This window comes from Bactrocera dorsalis, chromosome 4 (assembly GCF_023373825.1).
Source record: "Bactrocera dorsalis isolate Fly_Bdor chromosome 4, ASM2337382v1, whole genome shotgun sequence".
NCBI lineage: Eukaryota > Metazoa > Arthropoda > Insecta > Diptera > Tephritidae > Bactrocera > Bactrocera dorsalis.
In genome coordinates, this window is record NC_064306.1 from 3357053 (window position 1) to 3377622 (window position 20570).

General features: G+C 36.1%; 2 protein-coding genes across 7 annotated transcripts in view; one reads left to right on the plus strand and one right to left on the minus strand.

The window, feature by feature from the left end:
* LOC105231995 (uncharacterized) overlaps positions 1 to 20570 on the minus strand; it is a 51977-nt gene that overhangs the window by 23483 nt on the left and 7924 nt on the right. The window contains exon 2 of one of the 2 annotated variants that reach the window (XM_019992363.3): positions 4760 to 4777. The exons of the other annotated variant lie outside the window; for it this stretch is intronic. Within the exon in view, the coding sequence (XP_019847922.2) occupies positions 4760 to 4777 (18 nt within the window). The remainder of the gene's footprint in view (positions 1 to 4759; positions 4778 to 20570) is intronic. 2 annotated transcript variants of the gene reach the window in all.
* Positions 1 to 20570, plus strand: part of LOC109579951 (high affinity cationic amino acid transporter 1) — a 45293-nt gene that overhangs the window by 14339 nt on the left and 10384 nt on the right. Inside the window, exons 1-2 of one of the 5 annotated variants that reach the window (XM_049455910.1) lie at positions 2691 to 3507; positions 5981 to 7173. The exons of 1 other annotated variant lie outside the window; for it this stretch is intronic. In XM_049455910.1, the coding sequence (XP_049311867.1) occupies positions 7138 to 7173 (36 nt within the window). In that variant the 5' untranslated portion in view covers positions 2691 to 3507; positions 5981 to 7137. Of the gene's footprint in view, positions 1 to 2690; positions 3508 to 5980; positions 7174 to 20570 lie in introns of those variants that run through there. 3 more of the 5 variants (XM_049455912.1, XM_049455911.1, XM_049455913.1) reach the window with 3 other exon arrangements.

Genomic DNA, 20570 nt, shown 5'->3' on the forward strand with positions numbered 1-20570 from the left:
TCACTAAGCAAATGAAAGGCCGAAGCTTATGAATAAATAACACCTTTGTTGCGTCCTTTGTTCCCATTGACCTCCCCACCATAAAGTAAATGCTAAAAATATTTAAATTCATGCATATTTCAAACCTTACGTCTGCCAAAAACTGACAGACTAATAAACGGCCGGCGCTGAAGGGTGGTGGGGGCGGAACTGGGTTACATGCAACCAAGTACCAGCTAGCTCTACGCACGCAGTCGACTTCTTAGCTTGGCTTGGCAGCCGAACAAGTGCGATAATATGGCCAACAGGTTTTGTTTTGTCTAATAAAATGTGTGCTGACATGTTGCCACACAAGATTATAAAGTGCACGCACACAGCGACACTAGCATAGCGCGCAACAAAAGACGTCGTGCGGTGAAGAAAGGCATATGTGTGCGTGTTGCGCGGCCAGGACAATTGGCTCAAGTCAAATGGTGCCGGATAAGCCTTGTTGCTTAGGGACAAAATATGGGGCTGACGTTTCATATTAGTCTGCAACAGCGCCGTAAGTCGCTGTGAGGTGTGTGATGAGGTGAGTTCAAATGAGGATAAAGCGAACGAGTGCAAGCGCTAACACGCATATACTTGCACTCAAGTTGAACTTATGTGTGTCAAATGGACGGCGCGCAAATGAAAACAGGTGGCAACTGCGTCACTTTGTATTAGTTAACACAATGTCAATGGTACGTCGCTTGGTATGGTGCAACATGTACCTACTACGAACACAATATGATTTGTAAAACAACTAGCGTTATGTGCGTAATTAGTTGTGTGTGTTCGCAGGTGAGTGTGTGGATAACAGGTGTTTACGCTGGGAGAAGCGTGTGCGGCTAGCGGCTAGCGTTAGCGTGTATCGCGCGTACGAAGGGATGAATGAATGAAAGCTTTCTGGCCGAAGGCACGAATTCCAAATACATACGTACATATAGAGTTATCGGTAACGAAAGCGGAGGGTAAAAGCTAATTTGTACGATAGTATAGTAGCAGCGCGAGAGCATGAGAGAAACAAAGAGACATTTGCATTGTACCAATGCACATTTGTTTGAGGGTTAGTGCAGGGTTGCCAGTGGTCATAAAGTATTGAAAAGATATGAGATAAGCTATTATGAACGATCGAAAAGTCCCAACGTATGTTAGGAAGAAGAAAGGTGCCTGCTTTATACTCACTAATGATATACTGAACGTTTAGCGAACATTGAGCGGCAGGAGGTTCACAAGAAGTGAAAAGAATGTGGGTTCCTCAAAAATTAATATAAAAAATCTGATACAGATATCACGGCCCAGCATACAATAAGTCTTAACCACAATTCCATCAAGGAAAAACACTACCAAGGAGAGATATGGCTTAATGTAGTTCTAACATAAATCTAAGAGTCCGGATTTTGGACGTTGGCGAAAGCATGCTCAACGATTGAAATTTAAGTGTGATCTGCCTAATCCACAAAAAGGGAGACCCCAGAATCTGCGCCAACTCTATTGAGATAAGTCTCCCAAACATCGCATATAAGGTTCTATCGAGCGTATTGTGTGAAAGATTAAAGCCCACCGTCCAAACTGATTGGACCTTATCAGTCTGCTTTAGACGTGAAAAATCAACAACAAATTCACCATGCTCCAAATCTTGGTGAAGACACGTGAGAAGAGAATCGACACGCACCACCACCTCTTCGTCGATTTTAAGGCTGCTTTTGACAGCACGAAAAGGAGCCATGACGCCATGTCTGAATGTGATTTCATCGCACAACTAATACGGATGTGTAAGCTGACGTTGAGCAATACCAAAAGCTCCGTCAGGATTCGGAAGGACCTCTCCCAGCCGGTCGATACCAAACGAGATTTCAGGCAAGGCGACTCACTATTGTGCGACTTCTTCAATCTGCTACTGGAGAAAATAATTTAAGTTGCAGAACTTAATCTAGACTAGATAAGGGAGCAAAGCAAATGGGTCTGACAGCGAGCGAGGGCAAGACGAAATATCTCCTGTCATCAAACAAACAGTCGCCGCACTCGCGACTAGCCCAGTCATAACTTTGAGGTTGTAGATAAATTCGTATATCTTGGAACCAGCATTAACAGCAAAATAACTCTTTCCAGCAGATGCTACTTTGGACTAAGTAGGCAATTTAGAATTAAAGTCTTCGCCCGACGAAAAAAAACAAAACTCTATAAGTCACTCAATATTCTCGTCCTGCTATACACATGGTGCAGAAGCATGGATGATGAGAATATCTGATGAGTCGACGTTACGAGTTTTCGAGAGAAAATTTCTGCGAAAGATTTATGGTCCTTTGCGGGTTGGCCACGGCGAATATCGCATTCGAATTAAAAGACAGCGGCTAGGCTGGCTAGGTCATGTCGTACGTATAGACGAAAACACTCCAGCTCTGAGAGTATTCGATGCAATACCCGCTGCCGGAAGCAGAGGAAGACCTCCACTTCGTGGAAAAGAAGAAACGACTGGCGCGCTGTTGTTAACTTGGCTATAATCGCGTAAACGATGTCTACGCCAGCAAAGAAAAATACGTAATCTTCGAAATAACAATATGGCAGCATACAGGTAGTGTTCATATTGCGGGCTATAAGTTGAATGGAAAGTGAGCAAGTTTGAGAACTTAAACATGAAGCTTTTCACACGCACATACCACACATACTTTTCGATATTCTCGAGTAGAGTAAGGAAGAGGAAGGAAATGACAGTGCAGCATACCAAGTACAACAAACGGAAATGGAACACAATGTCAGAGCGACATTGGCGGATACAATGAAGTCGAAACGATACACACAGGCAGAGTGAAATGGCAACTTGAGTAGACAAGAAAAGGGATGACAGTTGCGGATAAGTAAAGTGAAAGCAAAATCACCCATTGCTTTCTGAAGCGAGAACGGAGAATTTTATATAAAGTGTAAGGTGGAAAGTAAAGTAACCGATGTGCATAGAAAATTTCTTTAAACTAGCATATGTCCATATGTGAATGTAATATAATATTAGCTACAAAATTATTTGGCCGTCGAAAGCAATTAAGGCTCATAAAATATGGCAAGCAACTGACTGCTCATATATGTACATACACACACATATATTACTGCGCATATGTATGTATGTGCTTTTGTTTTTGTAATGGCGCGTATTTAAGGCTCGAGTACTTTGTCGTTTCAGTTCGGCTGTCAAAACGTTGTGCGTGTGCTTTAATCGTCTGACAGGATACGTTGGAGCTTTTGCCACAGCCGAGCAAGGACTCTTTAGAGTGTGAATTGAGCGGTTCATGAGGCTGTTTGTTGAGAAAAGAGAGCCTTTGTGTGTGTAGGTGAAGTTTTCGACATATACACAACGGTAAATTGCAATCATTCATGGCGACCGTTCAGTCAGTGCGCTAATAGACACCAACCAAATGGCCAGATTTGACAACGACCAATTCACACATTCGAGTTGTTGAAAAATAGAGAAACAGCAGACACTAGAAACGGTTAGACAATTAGCTGGTCTATACGGTATGCGACAGTGTGTGTGTTTATGTATTTTTTGGAGTATTTCTACGCTTTTTAAACAACGCTGCGAAAAAGTACAAAAATTGTGAAGTGAAAATTTATTTCGAAAAAAATTAGAAATAAATTTGCAAAGTCTGCTGTTTTCCATACAATTGAATTGAAAAAATTTTTTTTGCATATTTTCCGCTTACAGCGCTGGTCGATTGCAAAGTGCCGCCCCCGCCTTAATCTGTACACACCACATACATATTTATAAGAGTAAGAGTAAAAAAAAAATAAATTAAAAGGAAGCGAAGTTGCGCGACAGACAGAGCACCAACAACGCAGCAGCGTGGCTGCCGAGTGGTTGGCGGAACGAAATCGAAGTCAGGCGAAATTCGTGAAAAAAGTTAAATGTAGTGAAAGTGAAGGTGAACGCAGCAGTGCTAGTGGACAGAAAGTATCCACAAAAAAAACATACAAAAATAAAATTAAACTACACGCGCAGGCATAAAGGACGAACAAGGTGTAATAAAAAAATGTAAAACGTATAAAAGTGAAAAGGTATATACTATTATATACACACATACATATATTTAAGAAGTTTAAAAGTACGGAATTAATGGCGGTAGGTGGATGACGGTGCACGACGATACTAGATGGTTGTTGCGGAATTATGCAAATTTACAAAAACGAAAAAAAAAAAACAAATATTAGTTTGGGCAACTAAATTTTTTAATACTAAGCGTTTTATGTGAAAGCCCAGGCACAAGTTTGTACATAGAAGTGAAAAAAATTATATCAATGAAGGAATAATGAGTTTAGTATAAAATAGTAAAACGTATAATAAAATATATGTACATATGTACATATACATATGTATATAAAATACATATAAATACAACGTAAAATAATAAAAAAGGTGTAAAATAAAGATATATATACATATATGTATGTATGTAACTCAAAATATAATAAAAAAAAGTCAGAAATGTTTAGAATATAACTTTTTGACATAAAATTTGAGGTAAAAAAATTGTAAAAAAAAATTTTAAAATAATAAATAAAACAAAAATTAAAATTAAAAAATAATAAATAAAAAAAAAAATAAAATAACAATTCAAGAATTCTTCTTATCCCTGTCTTACTAAAAGAAAAGGCATTAAAATATAAATTTTTCGAAAAATAATACAAAAACAATGAAAACTAAAAATTCAACTCTAATAACTAAAAGTATAAACAAGCATATGGATCAAAATATGAATTTGGTACATACCGTAGTTGCGTAAGGGTTCTGAAATGAAAAATAATATTAATTTTAGAATAATATAATAATAATATACATATGTATATATAAAAAAAAGTATAAAATAAAGAAATTACTTAAAATTGCCAAATAGTATAAATGTTTAATCAAATTCTGGTAAAAAAAAATTGTTTTTATTTGTAAACGTTTTATTTTTTCAGTTTTATTATAAATTCCAAATAATCTCAAATTTTTTGTTCATAAAAATAAGAATATAAAATCACTTGATTATTATTAAAGAGAAACAATGAGGGTTTTTGTATTTAGTTTGATTAAAAAAAATATATGTATAAAACTGTACAATCATTAATTTTTTGCGTTTGTATAGAAAATGCCCTTCTTTACTTCTAGCGCTGGGCAAGTGCTTGAGGTTCTGGTTAGTATTGGGTAGTCGAAAAAGTCTTTTCGTATTTTGTCAATAGATGTCGTTGCAGTTGTATAACCCCTGTGCTACCAATCACATTGAGTCATACCATATAGTGTTGGAAAGATGAGATTTTAAGCTTCATTTAACCAAAAAAATTAAATTCGGGGAAGTTGAAAAGTTATTACAGCTGTTAAAAAAATGAGAGAAAATAATGAAGAAATTCGCTATATGTATTTTGAAATTTTTGTTTAAAACAAAAGGGAAGAATGCCACGCAAGCCACCAATGAAATTTGTGAAGTTAACGGAGACGATGCTGTATCAGTTCGTGCAGCACAACAATGGTTCGCTCGCTTCCGCTCTGGAAATTTCCAGATTTCAATTTACTCTGAATAATGCCTCTGGCGGAAAAATGGCAAAAAGTGGTCGACCAAAATGATACATATTTTTTTATTTATTTATTAGTATAGACATAAAAAAAATAAGTTGAAGTTTGATTAGAAATACGAAAATACTTCTTCGACTACCCAATATTAACCCAGAACCTCAAGCACTTGTCCAGCGCTACAAGTAAAGAAGGATATTTTCTATATAAATAATTGGTATAAAGTCAGAAGATGAAAAAAAAAAATAAATAAATAAAAAAAAAGAATAAAAAATAAAAATAATAATAATAAACGCCTAATAAAAATAATAATAAAAAAATAATATTAATGGAAAAATTAAAAAATAAAATAAAATAAAAATAATATTATTAGAGAAATTTAAAAAATAATAATTTCAATAGAAGAATTAAAAAAGCGCAATCTTCTTTTTGCCAATTTAGAAAAAATATGCAATTGTCGAGTACGCCGCAAATATAAATTCGTCCAATAAGAAAACTAAACTAAATAAAGTGAAATAAAATTAAACAATTAACGCCCATAAAGTGACTGAAATTTCGTTCCTTTCACGGTATTTTAGCAGTTTAATTTCATTTTAAATTGTCTCTGTGTGCATGTAAGTCAAGCACGGGGGCGCTTTTTTCATGTCAATTGCATGTTTCTCATTTTACATGCAGACGCGCACAATACACAGGAAAGAAAATAGCAAAATTGTCATTGGGAATGGGCGTCGAAATGTGAAATGATTAATTTAAGGCTCAAAAAAGCCAACGAATGCTATAACCAAAACCACAACAACAACAATAACAAAAGCAACGCCAAGAACAGCTGCAGTAGTCGAAACAAGAGTAGCAGTAGCAACAGCAACAGCAACTTAAAGCAACAACACAACCAACGTCGTTGTCATTGTCACTGTCGCTGTCATCGTCACTGCCCTCGTCGCAGTCACAGCTGTAGTCATCGTCGTCGCAGTAGTAGTGTTGGTCCAAGTGCTGGTGGAGAACTGTTGAATACGGCCAATGACGTCGCCAGCTGCACATAAAATCAATTGAAGGCACACATACGCGCGCATACATACAGGCCGACAGGGCAGGCATAGTGGGGTGAAAAGAATCCAGTCACAACTGTTAAGGACGCCCAGCGCAGGCGGGGAAGCTGTAAGTGAAACGCCCAGCAAGTCAAGCAGGATATTGCAAAAGAACGTTACCTATATAATAGCAAAGGCAGTGCTGTGCAGACCACAGAAGCAGTTGAGTAGGTGGCAGTGATAAAATAGCGCAAAGCAGCCGTAGGTGCAGCGGGGCGCAGCAGCGCGGTATTCGTGTTCGCGTAACAGCAGTGAAAGCAATTCGAAAGTGTAGGAAAAGTCGTAAAAATACCAACGTGAAAATAGCGCAAAAGCTGGTGACTTGCTGTGAGACCCGCACGCAACAGCGCGCACCACTCCCGCGGAGAGGTTTGTGGTGGCAACTCGCGAAACGTTAGAACAAAGCAAAACAACAGCAAAAACAAGGCGGAGGCAGTGCCAGCCGTGGTAACTGCAGCAGCCACAGCGCGATAAAGCAATAAAAGCACATTCCGACAGACCACAAGCGCAACAATGAAGCCATCGGATTTGCTGCAATTAACGGAAAGGGTAAATAACGATTTTACTTAGATTTTTATATAGAATATTTGCATTACTTCGACTGCGTACTGTGAGTTATTTTTAAAGCTATCGCACAACAGCGGGCGTAAGCCAAATGCAATGTATCAGTTTGCCTGCACATAACGATTACAAGAGAACTTATTCCCCTTCGGTTGATTTGTAAAATTTAACGAGATTAATAGGCTTCAATAGGCTGATACATCTATATTTAACTGCCTACATATTTTTATTGATTATTTCTACAGCTGACTATTTTTAACAAACAATGCTGTGTTTTCTTTTTTCTGATAAAAAAAAATACTTTTTTATTTTCCTTAACACGATGTTTTATGAATTTATAGAAAGATTGAAAGCAGGTTCCTTTATTTTAAACTTATAGACTTTCTCTCAGAATATTCATCCAAAATGTATGCTTCAACTTTCTGTTATCCTAAATGTATGCTACATTTTATTTTTCGGTTGCAGTAACTCTTAGAAAATAAACAAAACTCGCTAGAAACTTTGCATTTTAAGCTTTTAGGCATTTGCTTTGCTAAACTGTATTCAGCTGACATTATAAGAGACTAAAAAAGAGCTGAAAACAAAAACTTCGACATCGCCTGGTCTTAAATTTCAGCATAGCTCGTTTTTACAGTTAGTACAAGTGGTCTCATATCGGCGGTTCCGACAAATGAGCACCTTCTTGGAGAAAAAATATAAAAGCTCGGATTGGTTTTTCAATAACTGAGGAACAGAAGGGTCTCTGATGTCTCCTGCTGGGTCTTACAAACATTGTCAATCTTAATATACGCTGTTCGGGGTATATTAATCTCTTCAGAGATTTAGCCTAAATGTATGCTAGCATTTACTTGTGGGATGCAACAATTATTGGAAAACTCTCGCGTGAGAGTTAAAAAAAAACTAAAAGCTTAACTCTTTTTGCTAGTTAATAAAAAAGGCAATTATAAAAATAACTGTTATGGTATAAAAATCAATGAGCCCACTAAAAACCCTATTGACTTGATTTCTGTTCTTCACTTCCAAATTAATACCGAATCGGTATAAATTAATGTTGAATTAAATAATTACTGAAAGGGAAAATTTTCAGAATTTTTTAATAACAAATAATATTCATAACTTAATTAAACATTGAAATGAAAAAAAAAAGAAAATTATCACAGCAATAAAATCAAAAATGATTTCCACAAAACTCAATAGCATGCAAATATTTACGTACAAACTCACATGTACATACATATGCACACAAATACCTTCATATGTGAATATTACGAGGAAAAATAAATTTAACTGTGAATCACTTTCGGTTATACGTCTGTCGGTCACTCAAGTCAGGCAAGCTGTACAAGTCACTCGCTGTCCCTTAAAGTCAATTACAAAGTACAATACGCATGCGACTCGTATATGTACATACACACATATAGTATATACACATTCGCACGCATTTATGACATTTTCAACATCTCAGCGCAGTGATAAGTTTTCCCCAATGATCCCAAGTGCGCTCATCACCAACACAACGCACAATTGGGCGAGATTGTTCTTAGTTAGTGGGCCAACACGGCGTATACGTTACATTTACAAATTGTGCGTTCACACCATGCTGCCGTTGTGGCTTTTTCGGTTAAAGTGTGGCAACACAGGAGCCAGCAGTAACAAACACCAGCGTACGCACCCACTCACACACACGCGCACACATACTCAGAAATATATACATATGTACATACAGGCGTGTATCCCTACATGCATTAGGGGGTTGTTGTTTACACACGCGTCTGTGTGTGTGTAGATTGACAGCAATACTTGCGTATTCATGTTCGATTGCGTATAGCTATAATGAAACTTCAGCGCTTCAACATCCGCACCCTTACGAACGAGCAGCTCGTTTCGGCTTTCTGTCTTAGTCAAGATAATGTCCTTTTGAATGCACAAACATGTTCAGCACAATAACAACAACGCATGCGAAATGTTTCAAAAATATCAGGATGAATGATGTGAGAGAAACATACATACATGTATAGAGAGTTATGTGTGAAGAGATGTAAAAACATACATACTACATGTGTATGTAGTATATATGTATGTGCGCACTTTAGACTTTATTGTAATTTTTCTCGTCATTGTCGTGCCTTTTCTTTTGCTTTTGTGAATGTGGGGAGATGTCAGCGCTTCGCAACATATTGTCAACTTTTCTTTTTGTATCAGCTGCTGTCGCATAATGGTTTTGCGTAATAAATGTGAATATTACATAAAAAGGTGGCAATCCTTTTCACCAAAAATATACAAAATTGCAATTTAAAATGTAAATATTTCACAGAAAAGTGTCTACGTTTCTCTAAAAATTATATAAAGTGTCATCAATGTAATACAGCTTGCACCAAAATCGGTGTAAATATTTTTTGGAAGTATGGCAACCCCTTAACATACATTTCCTTGGAAATATTGCTTTTTATGGAAATTATAAAGATTAAAGTACTTGTAAATGTAAAAAAGGATAAGAAATATAATGGGTAAACTTAAGTCTACCTCGATAAACGGCAAATTCTGACCATGGACCTCCGAAATATGTATGTTTTTGGCGCCTTGGCTTCGTTTAAGTGTCATAAAATTTTTTGATTTGAAATTCAAGTTTTTAAGATTTTAAATTTAAAACAAAATGAAGTTAAAACTTTTTTAAAATAAAGTTTTAAAATTTCGAAACCCGAAAATTAAGTAATTATTTTTTAATTAAAATTTAAACTTTTTTTAAATAAAAAATCGGAAACTAAAAACTAAGAAATTAAAATTTTTTGATTCGAAATTCCATTTTTTAACATTTTAAATTACAAAAAAATATGAAGTTAAAACTTTTTTAAAATAAGGTTTTAAAATTTCGAAACCTGAAAACTAAGTAATTTTTTTTTGAAATTCGCATTTTTAACACCCTACTATATTAACAAGTATCCTTGAGCAAACTTTTAAGCCAGCGAACAATTTCAAAGGCAACAAAAACTTTACTTTGCTTGATTAAAAATAATAACTTCAAAAATTAAAAGAAAGTGGCGGAATATAAATGCGAAAAGTATGCAGTAACTTTTACTTAAAAACAATTCAGTGAAGTATTACGTTAATAGCGCAAATTAAGTGCAGCAAACGGCATGAGCTTTTATTTCATTTCGATGTTCCGAGAAAAAGTCGAATGGCCTTAATATGCTATACCTAAAGCCAATAAAGCACGTATTATGAATACACTACATCCTGCCCTACCAAATACAAGCATACTCGACAAGCTGTAACCAACACTTCCATGCATATGTACATATGTAAGTGTGTGTTTGTGTATGTACATATATGTATGACATGCATTAGTTTATTTTTGTGACTGTCATTGTTTGCATTTCAACGCCCACTCATTCGCTCCGCACTTAGTCAATTATCATGCATCACTTTATTTATACCACTGTTCCTCCGCACACCCCGTTCAAACACAGTAAACATGTGTACATATGTACATATATATGTACATATAAACCATATATACATATACATACATATGTACATATGTATATTGGGTGCAGTGTAATGTGCGGCGTTCGCAAGTCGGGATAAGAAATGCTGATTTATGTGCAATGCAGATTGCGTAATCGGAAAACTTTTCTCTTGCACTTTTTAAAATTGTTTGGAGTACACATATGTATAAGTGTATGTAAGTGGTCGGTTGGTTTTCTCGGATTATTTTTCCACTTGGCAAGCCATTTTGCATTCTAGTGCAAATTATTTGTATTATTATCCCTACGACTGAGCTTGTGTAAATATTTCACTTATGAAGGGTGCTCATATGAAGTTAAGTGGAATTAAGGCGTTGAGCTAGGATTGTGGAAGAATCGATCCATCATAGCGGCCCAACTACTGATTTTACTTTATCTCCGCCTTTTGCTATAAACAAATGCCTTCCAAGCTTCCAACTCGCAGTCGGAAGTCTTCTCGAGTAGCAGTCATCGTCTCGCCAGACCGCTATATCATGTAGCTGACATACCAACTGATCGTTCAAAATCAAGATAAAGATCATTTTATCACCTTTATGCTATAAGATATGCTGTAAGGGAATTTTAAGTTCGGCACAGCCGAAGTGAAAGCTTTTCTTGTTTTCAATTTCAAGAGCGTATTTTCTCCTTAATTTTAGCGTTTCCCGCATATCAATTGCTAGATTTTCTAAGCTGCCTCTTTCGTATTCACTTCAAATTAATTAAAGCGCCTTCTTCATAACTTGGCTTCACCCCGAACATTTTATTAATTTTTTTCAATTTCTCATTTTCTCATAAAATAATCACAGTGTTCATAGGGTTCACCTTACTGCGCTGTTCAAGTATTTTTACGCTATCCATTTACTTTACATTCATATGCCATCAAAGAACACGCGGAATTCTGCCGAGTTTACGTGCCTGAGAGTTGGCGCCTTCCCACATGCATTTGACGCCCTTTCGACTGGTTAATGTATGCTTGTGGGTGTGTATGTTTCTATGTGGTTGTTAGTGTGTGCGTATGTTTGTTAGTAATTGAAAGAACGAAAACATTCAATTAAGACACCCTGCAATTTTCGACTTTTTCGCAGTCTTTTACGCCAACACTCGCACTCACTCACTTCACACCTCCGTCTGTGCTTCGCAACCGCGCTGAAAAGGAGCACGTTCGATGCGTTGCTTCCTTCCTTATGCTCTTTGCTTTTTTATAACGCCTGTTAACGGTTTATTGTTGACGGTTTTATTCCGTTACTGCAGCGTGTAGACAAGGGTAGACCAAAGTTGCGAGTTCTACTCAAGTTATCATCGCTGAATTTCACACAACGGAGAACGGTGAGTAGGCAAGCGCTTAATGTGACAGTTGGTTGTCTGTTCCGTTCATAATTGTCATTACTGCTGACATTACACGTCGTTCACTAGGTTTTTGGTCGTGTTACTTTCTTTTGTTCGTACAAGAAAGAAGTAGCAGCGGCAACTCCGCAGACGAAAAAACTCTCTCTTACATATAAGGGTTGTGAGGTTCCGCTGACACATGCTCTTTGCCTTTTCGTACAATTGCAATGTCTTTCTGTCTATAATAGCCTAATATTTCGAAAAATGGATATTCTGTGTCATCAGTATCAATTTGTCGCGTATTTTCGGGTTATTTTCCGAAATCAGGTTCCTTTCATTAAAAAAAGTGAAACAAATCGGAAAGAAGGATTTTTTTATTGACCAAGGTCTCCATAGAAGGTGATTAATTTGAGGGTCTCTGCTTTTTCACACAGTCTATTGGTATACATATGTATATCCTTTACATGCTTCAATTTCTATTGAAGGTTTCTATGAATCTAGTTTGAGACCCCTTCCACTTATCACGGGGCAAAATTTTAGGTTATGTTTTGAGGTTATATTGGGTAGTCGAAAAAGTTTTTTCGAATTTCTTATCAAATTTCAACTTAATTTTTTTTATAATAAGAAATAAATAAACAAATATGTCATTTTGGTCGCCCACTTTTTGCTATTTTTCCGCTAGAGACATTATTCCATCAGTGTAAATCGAAATTCAGAACGGGAGCGAGTGTACCATTGTTGTGCTATACGAACTGATACTCCGTTAACTTCATAAATTTCATTGGTGACATGCATGATATTCTTATCTTTTTAATACAAAAATTTCAAAATATACCGAATTTCTTCATTTTTTTTACTCATTTTTGAACAGCTGTAACTTTTTTTCAATATCCCCGAATTTCATTTTGGTTAAATGAAGCTTAAAATCTCACCTTTCCATCACTATATGGTATGACACAATGTGATTGCTAGAACGGAAGATATGCCACTGCAACGACATGTATCGACAAAATACGAAAATACTTTTTCGACTACCCTATATAGGTACATATTTTAAATTTACTTTGAAATTGTAAACAGAAAAACATTTTGTGTTCCAAAAAAACATATTGGGCGTTTACAAAATTATTATAATTAAAATAAAAATCGCCAAAAGCGCATATAAAAAGTTGTGCAAAGGAAATGCTTCGCAGGTATTAAGGAAATTCGCCTATAAATGTCGTTTAAGCGAAAACATGCGCGTGTCCGGATGGTATTTAATTTGCTTTTGAGCACACGAAAAATAAGCAATGTAGTAACGAACGTACGAACGAGTAAATATTAGCGCACGAAAGCGCCAAATGCATACACTACGCAGAACTAACCGAAATTGTGCGCGAAAATTGTTTTCATACAAGGATACATACAGTGTTTGTCACATAAAAGTGTACATGCAAGCATGTAAATTGGAAAATTTTCGTCGAATCGGTATTGAAATCTTGGTTGCTGAAGTTAGTCGAGTTCCAACTTTAGGCAAGAACATTGACAGATGCCGCGCTGTCAGGCCTACGTAATCGGAACGAACGTAAATTTTCATACCGCCAAAGACTATAAATACGGCAGCATTCTTTAACATTTTTTATGCCGCTAAAACAACAGAGGGTCAAGGGTGCCTAGAAGAAAGTAGCATAATTACCTATAGAAGTAGTAAAAGTGAGCGCATATGAACTTCGAAGGTGCTCTTATTTGAGAAGTAGGAAAAACAGTAACGGAATATTATCGTTAGTGATTTTGTGAAGCCTAATTATAAGTGCTTTAATAAAATGCCGGGGTTCAATACGACAATATGTGTATATTTCACTAAAAACTGCCTCATTACTCCGCCTGATGAAGATATAGAAAACAGACGCCTTTGGTATACGGCTAGGTTTCTTACACACTTTAGATTAGTTTTCCTTATTGCGAGTTCATTTAAAAGCATTTTTAGTAAATTTGGCTGTAAATGTCGCCTTACGTAAATCTTCCCTTATAAATTACAGTCTGCAGAATGGTACTTTTAGACTAAAGAGCCCCAAAAAGCCTTTTTATTAACTTTGAAGAAGCACGCCACAGCCAGATGCGACACATACTCGTGAAACGCACTGTATGTGTACATAAGTAAAATTATGAGTGTACGAACATACTTTCGTGTCATTGCTACAGCGTCAAGAGCAACACGCAATGCCAAAAGAAAAACAACACATTTGTAACAGCAGTGCAAAGTAAACAACAATCTTGACAAACAACAACAATAAGTGCCCGCCAAAAGCATGGCATACAAATATACATACATATACATAAATATTCGTGGAACCATCATACAACACAAACAGTTATAAGCAGAAGAAGCGCCACAAACGAAACGTCATCGATGACAGCAATCAAAGTGGGGTAGTCACAAATACAAATGACAGCTTAGACAAGCAGGGGATTGACAAAATGGTGGCATTGCCACTCAAAGCCAAGAAGCAACAATGTTGTGCCGACAAAGCATGTTCGGGTCGATTGTTGCTTTGTCTAGTGGTAGTGCACGTGTGCGCGAGTGTTTTGCTTACCACTATTTTTGTGGTTATTACGTTTATGGCTTTTACGATTGCCTGGTAGTTTGCCGTTTTTTTTTTTGTTAATATTTATTTGTATATAGCTGTTAATGTTGTATTTTTTATTGTTGCCATCAATTCATTGCCAATTTCGGTAGATAATTTCTTTCCTGTAGATTTAAGTTATGTGCTCGTACCTAACTGGTTTCCTGTTTTCTTTCTACAATATGGTTTTGTTAAATGAAATTTCTGAGCTTGCGAACATATTTTTCGCCATATGCAGGGTTTTGGCAACAAAGTCTTTCGAAAAACTTTTTAGTGCATAGTTTGGAGTAACATGTTGCACTCTTTTAAAAATGTTTATGAAAACTGAATATTCATATTGATTTAGGAGGTTACATCCACGTGTGAATTTCAAAAAATCGATTTTTTCGTATAGTATGTTCCGATGTGGATTGAAGTTGATCCGACAAATAGTTTTGGAGATATCAGTAAAATACTTGAAATTTTCATCCGATCTTTTTAGATATATTATCATATATGATCGAAGGAATACGATTTTTGATAATAATTCTGATTTTAAGCCACTCTGTAGTGTAAATTTTTTCATAAAAACGAAATTTTTTGGGTAGCGGCCAATTTGTCAGATATCAAAAATTAGTTGTATTCATTGTATAATGGCAATAAAATTTGGATTTGAGACAATTGAAAGCAGCGACGTCTTCCTCACCGCCAGCCACCATTTTCGGAGATTTTATGGGAGATCGGCTACGGATTCAACTGAATTTTAAATTTCTCAAAACAAATCGCCGATTACTAAAGTATACAAAATTCAGCATCTTAAAAAAAAACATTCACAAAAACCTTGTTTTTTCTTAACTTAGATTACGTTAGATTCATTGTTCCATCTTCGTCCTCGTTTGCTTAACTCTCGCATAACTCAAAACGCTCTATCTGACTCTCTGCCTGAAATGAGGTAATGAGCGGCTCCCATAAGAAACAGATATTGCTGATAGCCTAAAACCTCAAGCTCGGCAACATGCTTTCGTTAATAGTCAGCTGGAAACACATTAAAAGCGGTGACTTTTGATAACTGGACATTTAACCTGTATTAGATAGATCCAAGTATTTTTTTCCATACTTCAGTTTTGCTTGCATTTCCATTCACATTTTTACGACTTTTCTGTTCTTATGGCTAAGCACGTCGCTTTGCCATCATGAGGCACTTGAAAAACTTCACTTGCACTTGACAGCTGTGAAATTACAAATTTCGCAAAGAATTTCTTTAGTGAGCCCTAGTGTCTACTAAGTAGTGCTCTTATTTAGCCCTCACATGCACACGAGTGCTTCAAATATTTATGTGTCGGTTCAAATACTTCCCTAAAGGACTTACATACTTATATACATATATATCTATATATGTATGTGTATATATGCATGTATTTGGAATAGCTCAATACTGCTGGGCGCATCATTTTTTCCGGGGACAAATAGGATATCCGTGCATGTTAGAGTCAATTGCTTTGCCCTTGCATCTGTACAAGTATTTGTTGCTTGGTAAATGCATCATGTCTCCCTTGTGTTTAACTGTCATGCTAACAAATTTTTTCAATGATTTTTAAAATTCTTTCTAGCACCAAAAAAAAAAGAAATAGTGGGGAAATGGGGAAAATTATCAAAAATAAAAAAGGTGAACGCTGGGCAAGCAACTATGTTTTCTAGCTGGTATTGACATTTCTAGATTGTGTCCTCTATGCATATGTACATAACAAAAATATTTGGACAGTATTGTTTACAAAATTGGAAACTACACTTATTAAATTTTTTTATACACCATAAAATTTTTGAAAATATAAATTTAACTTGCTTTCAACAATAAACTTTGCTATCTTAATACTTTACGACTTTCAAACTTCCACATTTCCCTTTTCCCTAAACTTCAGCACGTGATATTTCGCTTATTTGGAACGTGGTTGCCAATAACAGCGTCGTCACAGTATATGTTATACACATGGATATATTTTCGATATATGGTATATATACTCCATACATATGTATATGTTGATAAATATGTATATATACACACATACATACATATATGCAATACTTCCTTCATGTAACTATTGGGAATAAGCTAAATCGTCCAACAATCACGTGCAACCGCTAAAGGTCACTTGCGCAGTTTAGCTTTTAGGCCAAAGACATAATGAAAGGACATCACAGTTGGATTGACAAGTGCAGTAGGATGGGTATAATAAACGAGGAATTAGAAAGTATGAGGAAAATAGTTTTCAAAAGAACGCTTAATGAAGTTTGACTCTGTGAAAAAGTCAATAGCAGGGTTGCCAGCCGTCTTTATGTGGGTGGACAATATGGAAATTTGTTAAATAAGTCTGCAAATTTCACAGTCCCTTAACAGGTGCATGAAAATCTAAAAAACTGAGGGCCAAACAGACTAATAAGGATGCGTACCTGGCTGAATCGACTATAAATAGGGTAGTCGAAAAAGTCTTTTCGTATATTGCTTTGTATAGTGCTAACAATCATATTGTCTCATACCATACTTCTATAGTGTTGGAAAGTAGTTGTTGAGATTTTAAGCTTCATTTAACCAAAAAAATTAAATTCGACGAAGTTGAAAAAAAGTTACAGCTGTTCAAAATGAGTGAAAATAATGAAGAAAAAAGGGAAGAATGCCACGCAAACCGCCAATGAAATTTGTGAAGTTTACGGAGACGATGCTATCAGTTCGTGTAGCATAACAATGGTAAGATACACATCGCTCTGGTTGACCTATAGTTGAAAACGTCGATGAAATTATAGAAAATATTGACCAGGACCCGGGTATATGTGCAGTATAATGCCAAATTTTGTTTGAACCAGTTGTGAAGTGAGGATGTGTTTGCTAATCGAATGAAATATACTGTTTAGTGCTGCATTTTTCAATAGTTATGGTACATATTCGCTTTATTTTGTTCCAGTAAAGATTTTATAAGCAAAATGTTTTCTTAAAATCCAGGAAAAACTAGCAAAACCGATAGATAAATATTTTGAGAAGTCGAAGGTTATCATTGAACTTGAAAGTTCAAAAACTTACTGTTCCAGTCCAGACTGCCTACAGGTAGAAAACGGCAGAATCCATGATTTAAGTAGCTTTCTCCTTATTGACGTACACCTCCGATTGGCCGTCGTCTTCAGGAGCTTTGGATATTTTATATAACAACATTGTCAGTTCGTTTCACTATTTGCTTGAGAACAATATATTGTAATATTAACAATAAAATCTAAAGCTTCAGTACTCCTACTCAACTGCGAAAATGTGATAATCTTGTTACGCTATTTTTCACTTCCTAACCTTTCCAGCGGATGCTGCAACAGCTGCTCTCTTACTAACTGCTTTAGGCACTTTCAAGCAAACCTGCTAACCGCAAAGTGCTTTCTTAATTGTGCGCTGTTAAGCTATTGTTTCTTAAGAGCTCCCGAGCGTGCCGTCCGAAACTGAGATTTTGAATATACTTATATGTATATAATGTATTTTTTTACATAACTAATTTCCACAGCCATTGTGTGAGCATAATCTAATTAAAACGATTTCTAGTCGATTAAAATAATACGAAATCTCTGCAGTAAAAGCGACGTTTAATTAAGTAAAGGCACTTCAGACGTAAGGGCGTATTAAGCATTTACCAACTGAAGTCTCACACCGAATGAAACGAAACAAAAGCGAATGGTCCACTCGAGACATTGAAGGACATCATTTCGTTACACAAGTTCATGTATATGTGTGTGTGTGTGTGGGTCTGTGGGCTACATGTACAGTAAACAGCCCACAAGTGCATACATGCTCATGTATAATTCAAATGAATGAGTTTTGTGTGTGGTGGTGTTTGTATGCCCCCGTTGACCTTCTAATCTCTGTTGCAAATGGCGACAGCTTGCATAATGGCCCCAAATACGCCCATGAACTTTATTTCATTTCTATTTTTTTTTACTTATTTCTGGTTAACATCTTGCACATCGAGGTCTATTATCTGTTGCTTTTGTGATTTGTGTAACTTTTTTGTTATTTGGCATCTCTCTGTCGCTCCCACTCGCTTTTATTGCACTTTGGAAGCTTTATTTCCGCTGCGATGCGATGTAATTGATAAGAACTCAATTAAGTGCTGTCGCATTGTAATTACAAAAACATAATTTATTTTACATCCTTTTGAGTTGATAAGGACGAAAAAGATAAAAGAGAAATGTCAAAAAAATACTAAAAAAAATCAAAGGTCCTTTATACTGCCATACTCTTACACCGACATACATACTTATGTACATATACCACAGCAATTTAAATGAAGTTGTTCTGCAATTTACACTCAATACAGCTAAACAATGGAAAAAAACACTCACGAAGGACATGCAAGGCAAACGCAGACAATGCTGCACGGTAAATTTGAAATGACCCGGGAGCTTGGAAATTTAGGATGCTGCGATGCTGAATTGCAAAACAGTTTATCCTTTTACTTCCGCGTACTGGCCAAGAGCTTAGAGGCACAACATTGGCCGGATGCGAAGTACGTGCATACATATGTATGTATGTATGTATGAAGCTATGCGGGTGCAACGGATATGACGGCTATGTGCTGTTGACTTAAAAAGAGGACTGAAAAAATGTGGCGGTGATGCGTTTCCGGTCAAGCGTACCACCAAATGAGCCAGCAAATGTCCAAACGACAATATAGTTTAACTAATATTTACGGGATTAGTTTGTAAATCCCGAATATTTCAGGGTTTGAAAAAGGTCAATCCCGAAATTTCGGGATTTTTGAGAATATCTTTCAACGTGAGCTACATTAATTAAAATGTATGTTAGACCGACCTACAAAGCGCACAAAATTGTTTCAATTTCACGATTTTGAAAAAGGTCAATCCCGAAATGGTGGGATTTTTAGAATATCTTTCAACGTGAATTATATTCATTAAATTTTTTGTAATGACCGTTCCATAAAGTGTAAAAAATGTTTTAAATTTCGGGATTTTGAGAAAAGTCAATTCTGACATTTCGGGATTTTTCAAAATACCATTGAATATGATTTCTATGCGTTAATTTTTGAATTATGGCTGACTCAAAATAAAACCAACAACCGTTTATGACTAGAAAGATATGAGCCACTGGTAAAATCTCCGCCTGATACATATTGCAAATGGTAGGAGAAGCTTGAGCGAACTTCTAGTAAAGATTTTGAAGATTTCGAGGCTAATGGTTAATAATGGTTAGTATATTCGAAATTCGAGTAATAAGCAAATCCCGAAACTTTACTACTGACGTTTCGTTTCATTGTGGATTAGGGCCGCATTGTAGTTCGACAAACAAAACTGGGGTACTATATACCTCAGTATACATACATACATATTGTATGTACATATATAATATAAACTCCTGCATATTTACAGCCGCATCAACAACCAACCGTCTAAATGTCTTTGGCAACACTAGCAGCAACAAATGTCCAATCGACCGTCCTAACGAACAGCTGGTCCAAACGAGCGCGTAGCCAACGAAGCAGAAGATAAGCGCCATCAATTGTGGTTGTTGCTGTGTAGCTGGTGTCGCTGGTGAAGGTTGATTGGCAAAGCGTCGCTTGGCTAGCTCACACAGCTACAGCAGCAATAGCTTTAAATTCTCTTCATATATTTCAAAACCTCCACACATAAAGTGTATTAGTGTGCGCATTATACAATATGTGTGTAAGTGTGTGTGTGATTTATTATTATTTTCCATTTATTTTATTCTATATGGCTTTTCCTGCGTCTGCGGCTATTTTTGCAACCCCCCTTACACCCCCTTCATAATTTCAAATTTTTTTCCTATTCACGTTATTTAAAAATCACGTCAACAACAGCAATGAAAACAAAAAATTGAAATAACGGCACAAACAAATGGCACAAAAGCTTCAAAGAAGAAGATAATCACTTTATAGATTAATTTAAGGTCTGAGAAATCACCGCATTT